The sequence below is a fragment of the Amblyomma americanum genome, chromosome 9 (assembly GCF_052857255.1).
Source record: "Amblyomma americanum isolate KBUSLIRL-KWMA chromosome 9, ASM5285725v1, whole genome shotgun sequence".
NCBI lineage: Eukaryota > Metazoa > Arthropoda > Arachnida > Ixodida > Ixodidae > Amblyomma > Amblyomma americanum.
In genome coordinates this window covers 35,191,313-35,210,327 of record NC_135505.1, presented here as the reverse complement: position 1 = coordinate 35,210,327, position 19,015 = coordinate 35,191,313, and the positions used below count along the sequence as shown (strand labels likewise).

Genomic DNA, 19,015 nt, shown 5'->3' with positions numbered 1-19,015 from the left:
GAATAAAGCGTGCTGCCTTATTTTGCACTGATTCTATTGAGCTGGATAAGTTTCCTTGGTGGGGATGCCATACTACCGAACAATATTCCAATGATGCCCGAACTAGAGATGTGTAGGCCAGCAGTTTGGTGTGAGGGTTAGCTAGAGATGGACGACATTTAAGAAGGCCTAATTTCTTCAAAGATTTGCTAATGATATACTCTATGTGGCTGTGCCATTTAGATTCGGGGAAAGAACAACACCGAAGTATTTCAAATTGTTTGGTTTTATCGGTGTTTATTTCCATCTGCCATACACTGAACCAAGTACTTAACCTATCTAGATCTATTTGCAAGGCAACGACGTCGTTAGGATTAGCTATTTCCCTATAGATGATACAATCCTCAGCAAAAAAAACGTATGGAGGAGCTAATGTCTGAAACGATGTCATTTATATAAATTAAAAATAGAAGTGGGCCTAAGACGGATCCTTGAGCTACACCTTAACATGTTTAGTTTCAGATATGATGTCATTATCTGATACAGATTGCTGCCTGTTATCAAAAAATTCTTCAAACCACTTTGTAGTCCCATGATCAAGCTGCAAGTTATACACCTTTTTGATGAGGCGCTTGTGGGCTACCCGATTGAAGGCTTTCCAGAAATCAATAAGAATTGCGTCAGTGTACAAAGCGCGGTGGATTTTACAATGAAGATCCGTTACTAATTCAAATAATTGTGTTTGACGTGAATGCCGGTACCGAAAACCATGCTGATTTTCAAGTAGCGTGTCATTTGCATTAAGGTGTTGCATGATGTGGGTAAATATTATGTGTTCCAGTAGCTTGCAGCACTCTGAAGCAAGAGAAATTGGTCGGTAGTTGTTGGGATTTGTAATATCTCCTGACTTAAATATTGGTACAATGAGTGCAGTTCGCCAATCGTCTGGGACACAGCTACTGTTCAGAGACTGCTGGTATAAAAGTGATAACAATAATGCTGACACGTGAGAAGTCAGGTTTGGAAGCTTTGTACTTAAGCCATCAGGACATCATGACCAGAGCTAGAATTTAATAGAAGCCTATCAATCACACGAAGAACCCCATCTGTTGGGATAGTGATAGGATTAGAATGATAAGCAATGAATAGAACGGGAAGCTGAACGTGCTCGGAAATAGGTGCCTCGTCTGTAAATACTAAGCGGAAATTACTGTTTAGATGTTCCGCACTTGCTTCTATGGGGACCAAAATTCTATTTACATCATTTAGTGTTATTAACTCACTTGAATCTTTAGGATTGACAACACGCCAGAATTTTTTGGTGTTCGTTTTTAACAGGTTCGGAAGCGTATGATTAAAAAGCAATCCTTTGCTTCTGTTATACTTTTTTCCGAAACAGATGATAGTTCCTTATACCTTTGCCAATCACGGTGTGCGTTAGCCTGAGTAGCCTTTCTGTATGCCCTTCTTTTTCTGTTCAGATGCTTTCTGATTTTCTTCGTCAACCAGGGAGCATCAACTCTTGTCGTGATCTGAAGTTTTGGCACGCAGACTTCTTCAATTTCTTTCAACCTGTCGTGAAACATTAACCAGTTTTAATTTGTGCTGCTTTCCTCGAAGTTATGATGTAATTCGGTTCCGAAGTCAGCCAGCATTCGGCTCATTTTGTCGTAGTCAGCTCTAGCGTACTTCAAGATATATTTTTAGCGGCTGTTTTTGTGTGAGCCAGTATCGGGTGTAAACAGGGTACAAAGCTATGGTCGCTTACACATTCTAACACGTGTACTTCTCTTTTGTGAGGCTGATTAGTGAAGATCAAATCCAAGATATGTTGCCCACGTGTTGGCTCATGCACCAGCTGAGTTAAATTGAACAAGTCAAGAGTACTGCGAAAATTGGAAGCGTGAGACAGGCTACCATGGAAATTTCCAAATGATGTACGCCATTCAATAGCAGGGCAGTTGAAATCTCCTCCTAAAGTAAGGATGCAATTCGGGAAGTTGTTAAATATGCACTCAATGGTCCAGTGAAAAGAGCGAACAAAATTTGACGAACCGTCAGGTGGCCGATAACAAACACCGATTATGTAAGTGATACCCCTAAACCGTACCGTCAAAAAAGCAGTTCAAGACGCGTGTCTAGAGGAAACAGAGACGGCTGATAATTGCGGTTTACCGCGACCATGACGCCTCTTCCTCTCGAATTCAGTCTATCTTTACAGAATATTGAAAAATGCCTTGGGAACAATAGTTCAGTACTTGGTACGTCTCCTGTCAGCCAGGTTTCAGTAGAGCAATATAAGCTTCACGTGCGTGCATCATTGATTTCGTCACATCATGTTTAGGAAGTAAGCTACGGAAATTGGCCATAAACATGTGTTCAAAAATGTGTACCTACGGGGATAAAAAAGACGAAACCTAAGACGATAAGGATTGCCTACAAATCTCGCGAGCATGTAAATGTCATTATTGATTGTAAAGACTTCATAATCATCTCTACGGCGCATTCAAGGTAATCATAGGGCTGACACAATACAACCGCATGCCATTATCACGTTTGTCATTATGTGTAACAAAATGAAATGAGATTATGATGGCGGTATGAACATTTCTGTCTCTTTGTAATACTGTATGTTCTTCACAGTAGGAACATAAAAATATCTTAGTTTAGGTCTGTGAAAACAGATCCAACTCATCGGCTTCTGACTTGGCAGAGCGGGAATTGAAATTTAGAAATGGAAAGCATGTTTTTTCCTCTTCAGAAATTAGCAAAAAAGATTCGGGTATTGAAGCCATATCGCGTTCTTTCACAGTTTATTTCACAGGGTAACCTTACTATTCAATTTTGATTACGCTCTCTTATTATTTTGCTATTGTGATACCTCCAGCATCTTTCCGAAGTAAAATATTAGAATTTAAATGCCACAAAATTCGGAAGTCGTTTGGCACCACCCTGTCAGGAAACTGGTCCTGTAACAAATATATGAATAAGACCCCTATTTCGGCCGAGTTCTCAACAGGTACCATTCATTCAGTGTCGTTATTGTTATATATTTTAAAGACCACGTTAGTTTGTTAGAATAATAGCAGCAGTCCGTCAAAACTTTGTTATCGACACTGCGAGTGATGGGTTCTCTCGACCCCACTAAATGGCCCTTTCGGGCTCTTGCTGCGATCAGGACTTGAGCTTACGCATCAGAACTGGCCAGCACCATCTACAACTTTTCCTAGCCGACAAGCGTCAGTAGTTCTTCGGGCGGTGCGTCTTTGGGGCAGTGCCAAAAGATGTGCTCCCTCTGCAACCAGTACTAATGCTAGTAATATTAGTAATACTGCTGATCTAATATTAGTTCCAGCGTTGTTCAGGAAAACAGGCTCATTTTTAGAGCTTTGCTGCCGTTGGTATGTGCGTTTGTATTGAAGAAAGTTCCAAAACAAAATTCCTGCAAATCAAAAAAGTTCCTACCGATCAATCTTTATATTTCATTACTTTAATAAGAGCATATGCTCAATTATACCTCGCTATATATGGAGTAGAATTTTATCTCACAAAAAAGACTATCACGCCGGAAAAAATTTGGGGAACACTGAAATTCATCTCAAGGGCATGATGCTAAAGATTCAAAAGGGTCCCTACTCTCGCTTGGGGGTGCCCTGATGCAACTTGCGGCCATCATATACTTCTTTATTACGGATAATCGTCAATATAATTGGTTACTTTAACTAGTGACTCCAACTAAATGTTCCTGTAATTTAATTTTCCTATTGTGCGGTGTAAGGTGCTCGATTGAGGTTCTCCATTTATCTCACTCCACTAACGTTACTCAGTGGTGCCAAGGTACCAACCCGGCTTTCGACAGAAAGGGCAGCGGCTCGATGATTCATTACATATTGTTACCTTTTAAGCAAAACTGCCTTTGTACGTGAGAAACTTCTCGACCAATCAGGGTTTTTCAGCGACGGCAACGCCGGTGACGGTTATTATCGTCGAGCGGGATCTTGAAGCCATAGCGCTGTTAAAATGACACGCAGAAAACTGCAACGTACCTAGTGAATGAATTCGTTCCGTATTTTATATACATGCATCCACTCAAGCTGTTTATTTGAATGCATTAGGAAATCTAGCCTTTATTTGTTGATTACAAGTGCAGCAATGGCTCCATGATCGCATTAGACAATGCAGCCATGTGTCTGACGCTGTTAAAACTATACTCTCATTGCCTACACTTCTGTAAATTCCTTTCAGTATACTCTAACCAAAGCGGTTTGAAGGAGTCGGAGTAGTTTAAGCGAGACAGAATAAAAAAACTGCACATTGCCAGCTTATCCGTACAAAACGCATAGCAACATCACGAATGCACATAAACAAAGATCGCCTGATCAAGGTGAGAATTGAGGTTGAAATTAAATATTATGGCACGCATTGCATGAAAAGTTTCTTTTTTTTAGCGAGGCCTGTTGCCAGTGCTTTACAAACCAGAACACCATGTTCGTTGCATTTACAGATTACTTGTCATGTGGACTTTCGAGCACTCTTTCTACAGCATATTTTTTATCATAGATTTCAGTTATAAGCGCTTTTTCATACCTTAAACATCGTTTCTAGCGCGGGCCTCTATTTCTGTCAATTGTCTCAATTTTGCGGCTCTCGTGCGTTGCCTGTAATACCACGCAGCTAGCTAAAAAAATAATACTGGAAGTGAGACAAGGTCGGACGCAAGCGACGAACAACAGCAGCTGCTGCGTGCCTGTGCTCGACAGCTCTATTGCGACGGTCGAATTTATCACGACGAATGCAAGGGAAATGACTGCCAACGCTACAAAAACAGCGCTTCACCGCGATAAAAATAGCGAGGGTTGTTCTTCAAGCAGCTACCTGTGCACCTTTCATGAGGTTTGGACCCCGACGCAGTGAAAGTTGCCTGCACATCACAGCTTGGACGGCGTCATGCACTGCATATTGAGCATTCCGCATCACCCTGACACACGGACGTATTTAGTACCGCTTTCTTATAGTGACACTCACCTTCAATGTTAATTGCTCCTTGTCATGGGATCAAATTTTTGAACATTTAGTGCAGAAGGCACTCAGCGCGAATGGATTGGGCGAACTCAGTGCAACTTGAACAGTTTTCAGCCTGTTCAGTTGTTCTCTCCAGCCGGAAATCCACACATTGTCTACGTGGCATTACTTAGGCAATGCACTGGGGCAGTGCCGGTGCAGCATCGGAAGCTGTGCGCCTGCGGTGTGTGGACACAGGTGCCGCGTAGTGCGTTTTCAGCTTTGCCTTTATTGCCTTTCTCTCCGAATCAAGTACAGTGTTAAAACAGACCGCATTTGATCTTACGGTGCAGGTCTGTGAAGAGATAGCTGGGCATCTGCGTGGTCTTAGAAGGCGCCATCTACGCACCCTGTATATCCTCCCGCAGTTCTTCGTGTCGTTGCTTGAAGATACGCCTCTTGTGGAGGCCTCCACCACGCGAAACGGTCAACAAGCGAGGTAATGCGGCTGCAAGTCTATTCTGAACGGCACTTTTTCAACGCGCAGCACCGCGCAGCCAAACTGACACGACGATGCGAGGGTCGCGGGAAGTCACATTAAACTTTCCGATGTCATAGATATGTGCTAAGGTATGGGGTAGAGAATTGGACGCTAAAGTATGGGTAGAGAATTGGACGCTAAAGTAAATGGTTCCATTTAAAATGAGGACAACGCAGCGAGATGTGGGAAGGAAAATAATGGGTGTTACGTTAAGAGAAAGGAATAGGGCACAGCTTTCGGCAACATAAGTCGGCCATTAGCTGGCCATGGAATAATACATGTTGACATACCACAGACTACATGACTTTATCTGCATTCTCCTCACTCTGAAGATCAAACACGTGACAAGGGGGTGTCCAGAAATGACAGAAAGCACGAGATTGTGCGCGAAAGTGAACATTCAGGCCGCCCCCTCCTGGGCGAGGCCGTCCTCTACCTACAGGCTCTTTGTGCAATGAGAGCCCTATGTAACTCGGCGTTGAGTGTGGCCGAGAGACTCTCCGGTTTGCTTTCGACAATGTGAAATAATGTCAATAAACCCACTAGTAATTTTCCACCCATCACCCACATCCTTCGCTCGACGGGACTCCTGTACTGGTGGCGGGAAAGGGCGCCGACTTGACCGCGGTTCTGTCAAGCAGCAGCAGCGACCCCGAACCCCCATCCAACACTATTCACTCTGCATCAAGAAAGTGTAACTAACGCTGTCTCTACGCTGACTTCACGCTGTCTTCGCTTGCTCTAGCGTTCGTGGCAACGTTCGAGAAATTCTGAATATTTTGCCTAATTTGCACCGTTCTAGCGAATGGCTGAGTGATTATGCATGGAGGGCGATGTAGCAAGTGTCATGCATCACGATTCATTCAAGAGTCACATGCCACGCACTGCGTAATGTTGACATCATAAAAACTCGAGCCTTTGCGCTGTTTTCAAAGCTCCTGATGTCTTCATGTTCATTAAGTCTACGATTTTCACGCAGTTTCAAATGAATCGAAACAACTGTTAGTTTTCTGTTTTCTAAAGATACTGACCGGTTCTTCCTTCGTCGCTTTTGCTGTTCTCTCCGGTGTTTCTGCGCATTCTTTCTGCATGATAAGAGGAAACAGACTTGCGCTGTAATAACCAGCTAGATTCAAATCTTGTGAACTTTCCACGGTGGGTTAGCCTTGAGTTTCCCTGGTCACAGTTGAATCTCTCTCCACCAAAACTTCCCCGTCACTGTCGGTGACAGTGGGTTGACCGCACTCATGGCATATTTATTTCCAACCGAGTTTCACGGAAATCACTGTTGGACTGATGATCACAGGCGAAGAGCCTAAACAACACTCACCAGAAGACCAAATTATTGAGGCCTCGGGACCCACAAAAGAAGCCTAAATGTCTCGCTATAAACACCTAATATGCGGTCCTAAAATGACGCAATCTAGTTTTTCTCTGATTTTGAATAACGCTGCAGGGAAAGGGTAAAACCTTGAATGCGAATTTCTGTCAGGGTCTTTTCAATTCTTAGTCATCTGCCTGCAAGCCAATAAGCAGTAGCTGCGAAGTAACAGTGCTCGGAAATAAATCTAGCAATCCTCTGTATGCATTTTCCCATGCAATGGATTGTCGAAGCTGCAGGAGGAGCACAACACTCGCGGCAGTGTTCAGCATTGAACTGAGACGTTTACTGCGGCGCTTGCGCTGTGTGCACTAGCCCTTTCTACTTAGTCACCGACGTGCACCATCTGTAATGCGGTGCTGTGGTGCTACAGGTTCACAGAAACAATCTATAATCGATCCTGGCAGTAAAACTATGCACCTCATTGCAAATTCTGATAATCCTTACATTATTCCTTCCTACGAAACTGGGAATGTAAATACGCACTCGAGCAGATTTCGACGGCGAAAAGCATATGAAATTTTATTCATTATAGAGTTTTTCACACCTATTCATCGCGCACAAGCCCCATCCCATAGCAACACGAATGATAAAAGCACAAATGCAGTGAACCGAACAAAGCAATTGCGATAAGGTTTAACGCCATCTTCGGCGTAGCCCGACGCTCGCGCGCTCTGGGCAAGCGGGCTTCCCTCTGCACATAGGCGCCCGACGAACCCGCACGGCAAAAGACGGAGCATGCGCAGTACACCAGTCGGTAAGCTTTATAAGCGGGAAGCACGCTAGACACACGTGCTTTGCGCAGAGTGACACGGATTTCGCTGTGCGGAGCGGCTTCAACCAACAGAGGCGCTCTCTCGGCGGCCATGCGCATTGACTAGAGCAAACACCGGAAAGTGGCGTTCTCGGTGTGTAGGGCAGGAATGTTCCGGCGACAGCAGCCACATTCCCAACTCAACCACGTGTCCAGGTGAGTAACCGCTAAGCCTACTAACCCGCAGTATGAATCTATCGCGGAGACTGTAATCTACCACAGGTGCAGTATTGCTTTTCCACACAATGTTCTTGTTCTGTCTTTCTGTACAGCCGTTTTCGCTCTCCTGATGAGAAAAAATCATTGTTCTCCCGTGTACTACGGTAGTAGCCCCGGTAAAATTCCAGCTTCATCTCTGAACTAAATCTGTCGTTCATAAATTCAGAGCAGCAGTGTTCTGTAAGAAACACGGCTTTGGCAACTTTCTTTTTACTGCCTCAGAAGTTAAGTCATCTTTCCATCAAATTCAGTGGTGTGTGTGTGTATATATGTGTGTGTGCGTTTGCGTGCGTGTGTGTGCGTGTGCGCGTATGCGTGCGTGCGTGTGTGTGTGTGTGTGCGTGTGCATGTGCGTGTGTGTGTGAAGCATAGATGGATAAGGCTGAACCCTTTAAATCGGGCGGTGGTTCAAGCCACCCAGCCATGACTTCGGAAATTTTACTCTTGTCTTGATTTAAGCCACCAATCAGATAACCTTGGCTTGGTTACTTCTACCCACTTAAAATATACTTTCCCTTCACTGTCCTTAAACCCCAATGACTTGGGTAAGTCAGCCCCGCTGCTTTCCACTGTAGGGTGAAGCCCTTTACCGAAAAGTATCTAGTGTTCAGCCGTTTCCTCCTCCTCTCCGCACGCAACGCACAACGTGTCTATCTCGTGGTACCTGACTCTATATGTCTTAGTCCGCAAAACTCCTGTCCTGGCCTCAAACAACAAAGAGCTTCCCTTACAATTATCATAGATATTTATTTGGCAATTTCCTGCTTAAATATCTTGTATGTTCCCAGTGTTTATTTCGTCAGCATCCCTGTTTTCCACAGAGCTCTCTTTGTTTCTTTAACCTTTTTCTTAACCGATAATTGCCGATTTCCCCCCCCCTGCTGTCCAGATATTTGCTTGCTCTAGCTCCAGTAATCGAGTTAATTTGGTATAAGTCCATTCTGTTTCACTATCCTCAAAAATTACTTTCGCAATTTGTTTGGCTGCTGCTTCCAATTGCTTTTCTGAGTAAAAATTCCCCTCTGAATGTTCATCTCACTTCAGTCCTACTTTGGTTTCTCTTCTGAAACTCAACTTGATACGCTTGTGGTCACTACCTGGACTTCTGGAACCACGTTCATCTACGCTCATTACCCCTAATCTATTATACATCCTCTGTGACATTAGTGCTAATCTATCGTCGAGTGCAGACTCCCTGCCTCCCATGTTATGAGCCCTTCACACTTCTCGGTACTGTTGCATAAAACTAAATCATGCCTGTCACACATGTCCTGCAGCATGCTTCCTGTTTAATCTGTGTGCCCATCCAGGTCTTCACTATGGGCGTTCATGTCGCCTAATATAATTATCTCGCCCTGTCCTCCTAGCTCATCAATGTCGCTTGCAATACATTCTAACATTTTCCTGTTTTCCTCTTTGGCGTTAGCTCCTGTCCACAGGTATACCAAGCCAAGGAGTGTTTGCTCCCCTGCCACTTTAAGGCATTCACAATAAGGAAGCTCCCTCTGGCGGCTGCCACTCCGTGAACCTACTGTAGGAAATGCATGTCTCACCTACAAGCCTGCACCCACTTCAGTATAACGCCATGTTCGCGCTCCATAAGCTCCACACACTTCAGCTGTTTCACCTGAAGCTCCAGATGCACCGCTCAACATCACTCATTTATGCGCTCCAGAAGCCTCCAGCTGACAATGGCCCACGCAGAATCCGAACGGCAAAGGGCCGGTGAAATCCATTTCAAAATCTCTGTGGGAAACCTGTCGTTCCCAACTGGCTCTGAAATTGTTCCACTTTGCGCCTAAGATGTGCTGCCGTAAGCCGCATGGGCCGCGATAAACGCGACACCCCATTCTGAACGATTAGAGATATGTACGTACTTGGCTGATAACATTCCTTTCTTAAGTGATCTCCGTCTAGACTAACTAGCTGGTGCACTGCACGTGTCGTATAAGGCCGCGCCTTGTTTACGGCCTTATTGGCATGGCTTTTATTACATTCGTCTGAGTTCACCGTATCGCTCAGGCCTTTGCAGAGCTTTCTCGAAGCTGTCTGCCCGCATGGCCCGTGCAGACATATTAATACGAGTGGCGCATACCAATGTCATTATCGGTTTAACGGCTGCGCTATGACGGGGCTGTCTTTCTTGCACAGTGAAAGCGGGTACGTCGCTAGCACCAAGGAATGAGCGCGCGCGAAGCATTACGAAAGGCACCTATTGACAATCGCCTGTGTCCTAACGGGTCCGCTGCCCCTTTCCAAACAGCGTGTCGTGGTCTTCGCCGTAGGAGCTGCGAGACCAGCGAGGTATGCAAGACTTCCCCCTTCTTTGTGGCATTCCAACAGCTTCTCCCCTACCTGACGCGCCTCGACCCCGCCGCATCACGGCGGCTTCCCCCATCGCGGCCATCGGTGCTAAAGTAATTAATTAGCTAACATGTCTGGCTCCCGTATGTTTCACGTCTATGACCAAGGCGACAACCGTGGAGGTATCGGTGGAAGGAAATGTACGCAGCTTATATTTCCCTGTTTCTTTGTGCGAGATTATTTTGGGTTTGTGTTACAGTTAGTGTAAACCTCTTTGCTACTTTGCTCATTTAAATTGACGGTTACCCTTTTGTGTGTTCTGTAAATATACTTCGTCATCTGGATAAATGTCGGCTCCTTTATGACCGGCGAAACGCCACGACTAGAGCCGTCGGAGCTCCTCCACAGGAAACGAAAGAACCATGATCAAATTCACTTCTGCTTGGACACAGCATTGGAGCTAATATATATTAGAGCACTCAGATGGCGTGAATAAGCACTATGGGTGCGCCAAAAAAAAGTGTGCCTCTCTCGCTGGGCAGTTTGTTACGGCGCTGCGATCGGTGCAGCACAGGTTTCCAATGGACAAGCAATCAATATATAACCGAAATTTACAACCCGTACTGCTACAGAGAGTAGCGGGAGCACATCGTGTTGTCGCCTTGTTGTACTAAAGTCGTAGACAACAAACGAACAGATTAATGAGACACTGAAGAGAAGTATTTTTTTAACTTACTTGATCCGACAAAGAAATGTAGGCCTACAGCTCAGCGGCGACGATAATGCTCGGCGGTCTTCGAAGAAGCGCAATCGCCGCCGCTTCCGGCCGGGCTTAATTTAAAGCCAGTTTTGGAGATGCGACTGGAATGGACACGGCATGGACATGAACATCACCAAGACTCCGTGATTTTGAATTTTATACAGCGCTTCAGTCTTATCCACTGGCAATTAGAGTGATAAACCCATGAGCTGACGATGATGAAAAAAGGGCCAGTTAAAGATGACATAATGTTCTACGCAGTAATGGCCCTCTTACACAAGCATCGGTTTGGTTTATGGTTTATGGGGGTTTAACGCCCCATAGCGACTCAGGCTATGAGAGACGCCGTAGTGAAGGGCTCTGAGAATTTCGACCACCTGGGGTTCTTTAACGTGTCCAGGCATCGCACAGTACACGGGCCTCTAGAATTTCGCCTTCATCGAAATTCGACCGCCGCGGCCGGGATCGAACCCGCGTCTTTCGGGCCAGCAGCCGAGCGCCATAACCACTCAGCCACCGCGGCGGCAACACAAGCATAAACCCAATGCTTATGTCAAAAATAGTTATGCAAAAGTAAAGACCGAAGTGAACAGAATTCTTTTTCTGCGCATAATGCCAGATATTTTACCTAAGTCTGTCAGGGATTTTTCAAAATAGCCTTTTTGAGGTAGAACAGAACTTTTTACAGCATAACATTGTCATAGGTGTATTGCATGATGACACAGCTAAAGCCTTCTAGCTAGCATACTGGTTAACTGATAGTGCATAAATGTTATTATTAGGCTTCTTCTTTTATTGTGATGCTTGTAGCCCATATTGAGTAATATCCATGTCAGTTCCTGAAGATTAGAAAATGCTATTGTCGTCTCTGCTGTAGCGCAAGAAATTTTAGGGCCGCACGTGGGTGAAAGAGAAACCCCGCGGACAGAAATATCGCTAGCAACGCCTACAATCTCTTGTCACACATCGTTATTCCTGTCACGTGCTTCCTCGCCGTTTCCAGTCGGGCACTTCGAATGGAGAATGTGACAGTCGGTAGTGAGGCACAAAACTATCTTCTTCGACACCTCCTATGACGGACGTTAGCTTCCTTTTCTTGGTGCGGGTGAAAACCTAGCTGTTCAGGCTCCAACCTGCTGTCTGTCCCTCGTTTCGTGTTAGGGGCGAGGAAAGAGAACTTAATTTCTTCGACGTAAGCGGATGTATTTTTCATTTTTGGTGCTGGATTCAAGCTGGGAAGAGAAACTTAAGTTTCCTTTCCCTGAAATGTTTTAAAAGACTTCAGTAATTCATTCCTAAATGCATCTGATCTCGGAACGGAACTCATGCTTCCGTTACCACGTACAAGCCGCTCAATCTGGAGCTTTATGAAGGCTGCTTCTCGCACGTACTGGTCCAACCAGCTTAATCCACGTGCAGTGGAAAGTGGCTGGCGTTCAGGACAACTGGAGGATAACCGGAGCCGACGCTGCACTGTGCCCATCGTCGGTGCCGACGCATTCTTCCAGGGTCAAGGAAACTCTGAGTGACTTCTACTCATTGTCGACGGAGAGGGCGTAGCCTTGAGCGTGATGAGTGATGTCCTCTCCACTTCGCTTGCGCGCCGGCGGCGGCGCGTCTCCAGAATGCCTTTGAAGGTTCTGGAATTCGTTCTCCGCGCCTGACCAATGGGGACACGTGCCCGGCGCGAGAAGGAGAAGGAAATTGTATGTGCGCGCCTGCCTTGGCGCGAAGAACGAACAGACGCGCAGAGCGCCTACAAAGGAGAGGCGTTGGCCGCTGTCTGTCCGCCGGAGTCGGTGCTCAAGCTTCAAAGAAGCGCGCCCGCTCGGCTCAGCTACACCACTCGCCCAGCTACGGACCAGCGAGGCAGCGTGCGCCAGCCTGCGGCACGGCTCCGTCGCATTACTCAGGTCGTCGGACTGTCGCAGTGTCCGGTGAACAAAATGTGTTTTTTTTCGTTTGGATTTCTCTTTCTCTTGTGTTAGTGCACTTTAGGTGCATATCTTTAGGCCCTCTCGAGTTTTACTCTGGAGGACTTGCATTGCATTATAAATCACTTTGTATGTGCTCGTACCGGTGATTGTAAAATTCTCTGTATCGTCTCTTTGCTGTGTAAACTTTGTTTTATTTGTGAACCTTTGGCTCCAGCCCTTTCTCTGGCTTGCGATCGGTGAAAGCTGGGCGCCGAACGACAACCCCAAATTGTCACTTGGTAGCTGGTCTCCGGCTGAGCTTACCAAGCTCAGTCGACGACATCTCCTTTCAGACCGAGACCGCTACCCCCCCCCCCCTCGCTCTAAGGATGTTTGAGAGCACACACTTAAATGCGCGTGAAAAAGTTACATTCATTGCTGTTTAGCGTGCCCCTGCAAAGACACTTTTGTTCAAATGGTTAGGAAAATTGAAGTGGTGGTGTTCCAGACTTTCATCTCTATAATTAAGACCCTATAGTACCTACCTATGAACATATTTTCGTGTATTTGTGCTATCATTTCATTTTTATCTTCTTTCCGATTCACATCGGACTACGAAGGAGCCGAAAATTCTTTCGTGCTAAGATTTTTCTGTTCGTTAATAACTCGGGGTATTCAAAACTCTTTCAACGCACTTCAGCACTGAGAGCTTCAAACGTATAGATTTCTTGGCATGCAAGACTCGTATCCATTAACCAATCTATTATTTTCCTTTTTTGCGGCCACTTAGCAGCTTAAGAAGCAATATAAACGCAAAAAAATACCAAGGGCGAATGGGCGCACTCTCAGTCCTGTGATTGCTTGGGAACGACTTATTTCAAAATCGTACAGCCCTCTTGGAAAACAACGGCACATGCCGGCTGTCTGTAAAATATTTGGCACGATAACACGATGACGTCTGCCCAGAATTTATAGAAAAACCGCCAATGCCGTCAATCATCAGCGCATGCGCAGGTGTAGAGCATCCGCCTCGTGTGCAAGAGGCAGACAATAAACTTTATTAGCTGCGTGGGAGGAGCGGAGCCCCTCATAACGCAGCAGATCCACCCCGCCGGATGGCCAAGATCAGTCAACCAGTTGTACGAGCTGAGCCTGAAGTAACCACTCCGATTTGCTCAGGGCGTTCTACCACTGCTACTCTGTAGTTACTAGGGAAGAGGGGGTGATAGTACCACCCACATGATGTGGGATAGGGCAGCTTGCCCGCCACAGAATCTGTAGTTGGGAGAGCAGCTGGTGGGATATATAAGGGAGACAACGGCAGCATTTGGGAAGGCGTGCGGTTGAAGCTGGTACCAGAAGATTTCGTGTGTGCTGGATAAAGGCCTGTCGGCCGGCGCTTAAAGGCGCCGATGAAGTTGGTAATTTTTAGGCGATTTCGTGATAACTGTTCAACCGGTGCTTCAGTGACATCTCTCCGTGGTGTGTATGCGGGCTGGGCCCCGCCCGTTTGCTGAAGCATCGGGGGTGTGACTAGGTCGTACCGCGTCTTGGGAAGGAGAAGCGTGCGGGGTCTAGACCAGCTGAATGCGGGGGGGGGGGGGGGGGGGGGTGCTTAGGTTGTAGAAGGCGGAGGGTGATGGGAAAAATCTGTCCTTTACAGAAACTACTTATTGCTGTTCTGGAGTCGCTGGCAATGGTTCTGGGGGTTGGGTTGGGGGATAACAAGCGGAAGCACGATGGCTGCCGCCTCGGCGATATCGGGGGAGGCCGTCATAACGGAGAAAGAGAAATTCGAGCGGCTGGTATTTACCGTAACAATGAGCGCAATAGCGTTTTGGCAGCGATACTCCGCGGCACCGACATATTCCGCCTCCTGGTTATTGCCGTAGCGTTTGTGTAAAGTCTGCGCCTTTTCTGCCATCGAACGGCATGAAAGACAGCCACGGCTGTCGCGTTACCCTCGAGGCGAAACGAAAAAGGCGCCCCTGTGGTGTGTAAAATGTCGGGGCGGGATGCTCGTAGTTTTGCCATGCCGGCGCAATACTATATATGCTCCATTCCCATGGGAGAGTCAATCGGGCTAGTTGGTTCGTCGCTTACAGGGAGCGACGGTAGCGCAACCGGAAAATGGACGAACACCCCCGAACACGCTCGCTTCGAACAATCTTGGCGGCCTTTGACGACAGGTGAACCGCAGAGAAGTCGAGGGCAAGTCATGCATTAAAAAACACGATATCCACTTTTTGCAATGTTTAAAGGGTGTTGTCTATGAGATACCGCTTAAATGTGGTCGCAGTTACGTGCGACAGACTGGACGGTGCCTGAATGAACGGCTGCGTGGAGTTTCCAATTTTTTGCAGACAGGAATAAGGAGCAATTTTACAATTGACTGCAAAAGATGTAAAGGCTGCAATTCCTTGTAAAAATTGTAACGTTCGGGCGCGCCTACTCTTGCATTCTCTCAGGACGTCAGTGACCATCGGTTATTCTGCAATTGCATTACATGCCGTGCACGTTACATGTCGTGCACATTACATGCCGTGCACATGCCGTGCACATGCCAATTTCCTTTTGATCTCACCTAGGATGTTAACTCGCCTTTCCTTTTTGATCAACACGATCGTTTTTCTGTCTGTAAGCATTGCACTTAACACATTGCTTTAATAGCTCGCTACGCTGTCCGCATTTTAAGTTCAACCCTTTTCATCATGAATTCAACGGTCCTACTGCCCAATTTCAGGCATTTTTTGCTAGCCTCGCCGTTTCTCCTTCGCATGTAAGGACCGGTAATATAGAAGGGTTATACACGTTTCTCTTGAGGGAGACTGCTAAACCATCAATCATGATCATTGAGTACCTACCTAAGACACTGCGCGACATTCTTTTTCTTGTAGTTATTTCACACTCCTGGTCCGAATCTGTGGTCACTAGCTGCCTTAAGTAGGTTTAACCGATTGCCACTTTCTACGCTTTGCAGCCTTCCGTAAACTGCTCTTCCTTTCCGGGGTTGTTTTACGATATTTAGTTTCTTACGTATTAACTTTAACACCCGCTGACCAGCTTTGCCTCTGAAGGTCATTGATGATGTTTAACAAGACGTCATCAGCGAGCCGCACATTACTAAGCTATTCACCATTACTTTCTCTCCACGACTCTTCTCTATGACGCGATAAATAGCTACGGAGAAATTGTGTCCCCCTGCCTGATACCCTTCATCGCAGGGATTTCAATATATTTTACAATGAAAGTCTATGCCACCTGTGCAGCCGTTATACAATCAACTTTCACGTACGTTTGCACACGTCTGTTTAGGTGTAAAATCATCGGAATAGAACAGCCAATGCATGATGATGGTAATTCAGAAAGTTAAGACTGCGTAATTGATTTATTCACTATTTCAAACAGTTAAAAAAATGCGTCCAAAGTTGCTTCCAACGGACAAGGCGTCGTGCGGAACAGGCAATGGCGTTTCTGTGGACTCCCTTGCAGCGCTGCAACACGCTGTCGTATTCCATTCTTAAAGGCGAAGAATAAGCGTTCTCCAATTTTTGGTGCGAATATGGCGTAGTGGCAAGAAGCATTTACGAAAGCTAGCCTGGTCATTTGGTTGATTGATGTTTCTCTGATGCAATTAGCGGTTACCTTAGTAAACACCTTGTATGCAGATAACAGTACGCTGATCGGCGTGTAATTTTTACAAATCCTTGAAATCCCCTTCCTTTTTACTTAATTAATGTTCGCGTTTTTAGATTGCAGTGCGCCCATGGTCATCAAGCCTCGTGACCACAAGGTTACGACTTTTAATTCGTTAGTATTAGATGTCCTATCATAAAGTAAATTCAGTGTCCGTCGCCAAAGTGCGTGTGTGTGTGCTTTTTTATGAGCCTTAAAAAAAACCCATCCTTCCATACTAACCGCTCATACAGCATTTGCACCCACGCCGGCGCGAACATTTCAGCTTCGCTGAAGGCTCCTTTAGAGCACTGTTGCAAATGGGTTGCAAGCCCCAAGCGTAGCGTTGGCCTGGCGGCCTGGGGCACAGCTGGAAACATCCGAAGGTCCCGGCAAAGGATGAGTCGACTGGCAACAGAACAACTTGTTTATTCTGGCATCGCAAAAGAGCAGCCGGTCAGGGCGACCACGTTACTCGAAGGAAGAAATCGAAGTCTCTTTGGCGTCCGGGGCAGCGGCTTTTATACCCTCGGAGTCGAGGGCAAGAAGGAACGGCTTGGGATGAGTCGCACGAGACGGCGACGCACGGACATGTTGAGACGTGAAGTGACACGTCCGCCGGGCCGGCGCCGGTCAGACCTCCTCGCCTCCCAGTTGGGGAGCTCCTCTCCCCGGCTGCCGCGCTTTGACAAGCGTGGGCACCAACATGCACACACACACACACGCACACACGACGACACGTGGCATTGAAACCTGCCTGGACGCGCTTGGCGGGAGGCGTTACGGCAGCACTGAACGGGCCCAAAATGACCGCCACTTTGAACGAAGCCCCGGCGTCCGTTGCATCCGCGCCGGCTATACCGTGCGTCGTAGGCGAAACGTAACAGACCGCCCCGCCGGGAGAAGGAGATCCCGATGGTCAGGGGACTGCATCCGCTGTCCAGAGGGATGTCGCTCGATGATGCTCGTAATCGAAATCGGTCGTCCCTCGGCGTTGCATGAGCGCAGCGCACAGAGAAGGCCTCGTTCTCAGGTTCAGGTTCACACAGGACACTGCAAAGTGACTTCGGGAGAGTTGCCATATTTGTGACCGTTCCCAGCAAGCGTTAGAACTACGCCGAAACGCAACCGCTCAGTCAGCAAGCACGAGACAACCCTGACTAAGCTATGCCAGGCTCTTTCCCCTTTTATACTACTGCCTAGTTCCTTACAGTAGTCAAGCAGCACTCAGAACGCGTCCACAAATTGGAAAATTGCACTAAAAAGCACATAATCGCTTTGAAACACTAAACAAAAGCAATATGTTAAAAATCCTGCCTCAGGAAGAAAACATCAGTAACAAACAACTTTGAGGCGGATTCCTACGTTAGGGGCTTCGACTTAAGCCATCGGCGTTACCGTTGAGACTCCCCTTTTTGTAACGCACCTCAAAGGAATATATTGCAAAGCGAGGCTCCAGCGCAGGAGGCGGCCATTTTTGGGAGAGATGGTCTGCAGCCATTGGAGAGGGCAGTGATCCGTCTCAATGATAAACCTCGAGCCGGCTAGGTAGCATGACAATTTCTGAACGACCCACACGAGACACGCACACTCTTTCTCGGTGGCGCTGTACGCCTGCTCACGACAGGTCAGCTTACGACTAGCATAAAGAACGGGGTGTTCCACTTCTCCATTTTCCCGTTGGCACAGTACAACGCCCATGCCTCGCTCACTAGCATTGCACTGAACAACGAACCCTTTTGTGTAGTCTGGCGATCGTAGCACAGGCTGGCTTGTTAGGGCGCTCTTTAGGGCGCTGAAAGCTCTTTCCGTTGTCTCGCTTCAGACGACTGTTTGGGGCTCTGTTTTTCTTAGAGCATCCGTCAGGGGAGCCGCGATATCGGAGTACCTGGGGATGTACCTCTGATAGTAGCCGGCGACACCTAAGAACGACCGAATATCGGTCTTCGTGCGCGGTTGCGGGAAGTCTCGCACAGCGGCCACCTTTATTTCAGAGGGGCGGCGACGACCCTGTCCAATCACATGACCGAGGTAGACAACCTCGGCCTGTGCTAATTGGCCCTTGGGAGCCTTGACTGTCAAGCCCGCTTCGCGCAGGCGGGTTAGCACTGCCCGCAAGTGTGCCATATGCTCAGACCAGGATGCGGAGAATATCGCTACGTCGTCTAAATACGGTAAAGCGAATTCTTCCTGTCCCCGCAACACTTTGTCCATGAGGCTCGAAAAGCAGTATGGCGCGTTCTTCAAACCAAAACTCAAAACTTTAGGACGGAATGTTCCCATTGGTGAAATGAACGCCGCATACCTACTAGCCTCTTCTGTAAGTGGAACCTGCCAATAACCCCTGACAAGATCTAGGGTGGAAATAAACTGAGCGCTACTAACTTTCTCAAGGCGCTCCTCGATGTTAGGGATCGGATAAATT

At 46.9% G+C, this 19,015-nt stretch overlaps 1 protein-coding gene and 1 long non-coding RNA gene across 10 annotated transcripts in view; one reads left to right on the top strand and one right to left on the bottom strand.

The window, feature by feature from the left end:
- The window catches only part of LOC144105750 (arylsulfatase B-like), a 121,832-nt gene that overhangs the window by 17,904 nt on the left and 84,913 nt on the right, over positions 1-19,015 (top strand). Inside the window, exon 1 of one of the 7 annotated variants that reach the window (XM_077638861.1) lies at positions 7,615-7,872. The exons of the other annotated variants lie outside the window; for them this stretch is intronic. Coding sequence (XP_077494987.1) covers positions 7,826-7,872 — 47 coding nt within the window. The 5' untranslated portion in view covers positions 7,615-7,825. Of the gene's footprint in view, positions 1-7,614; positions 7,873-19,015 lie in introns of those variants that run through there. 7 annotated transcript variants of the gene reach the window in all.
- The window catches only part of LOC144105751 (uncharacterized), a 79,506-nt gene that overhangs the window by 50,338 nt on the left and 10,153 nt on the right, over positions 1-19,015 (bottom strand). The window lies entirely within an intron of this gene.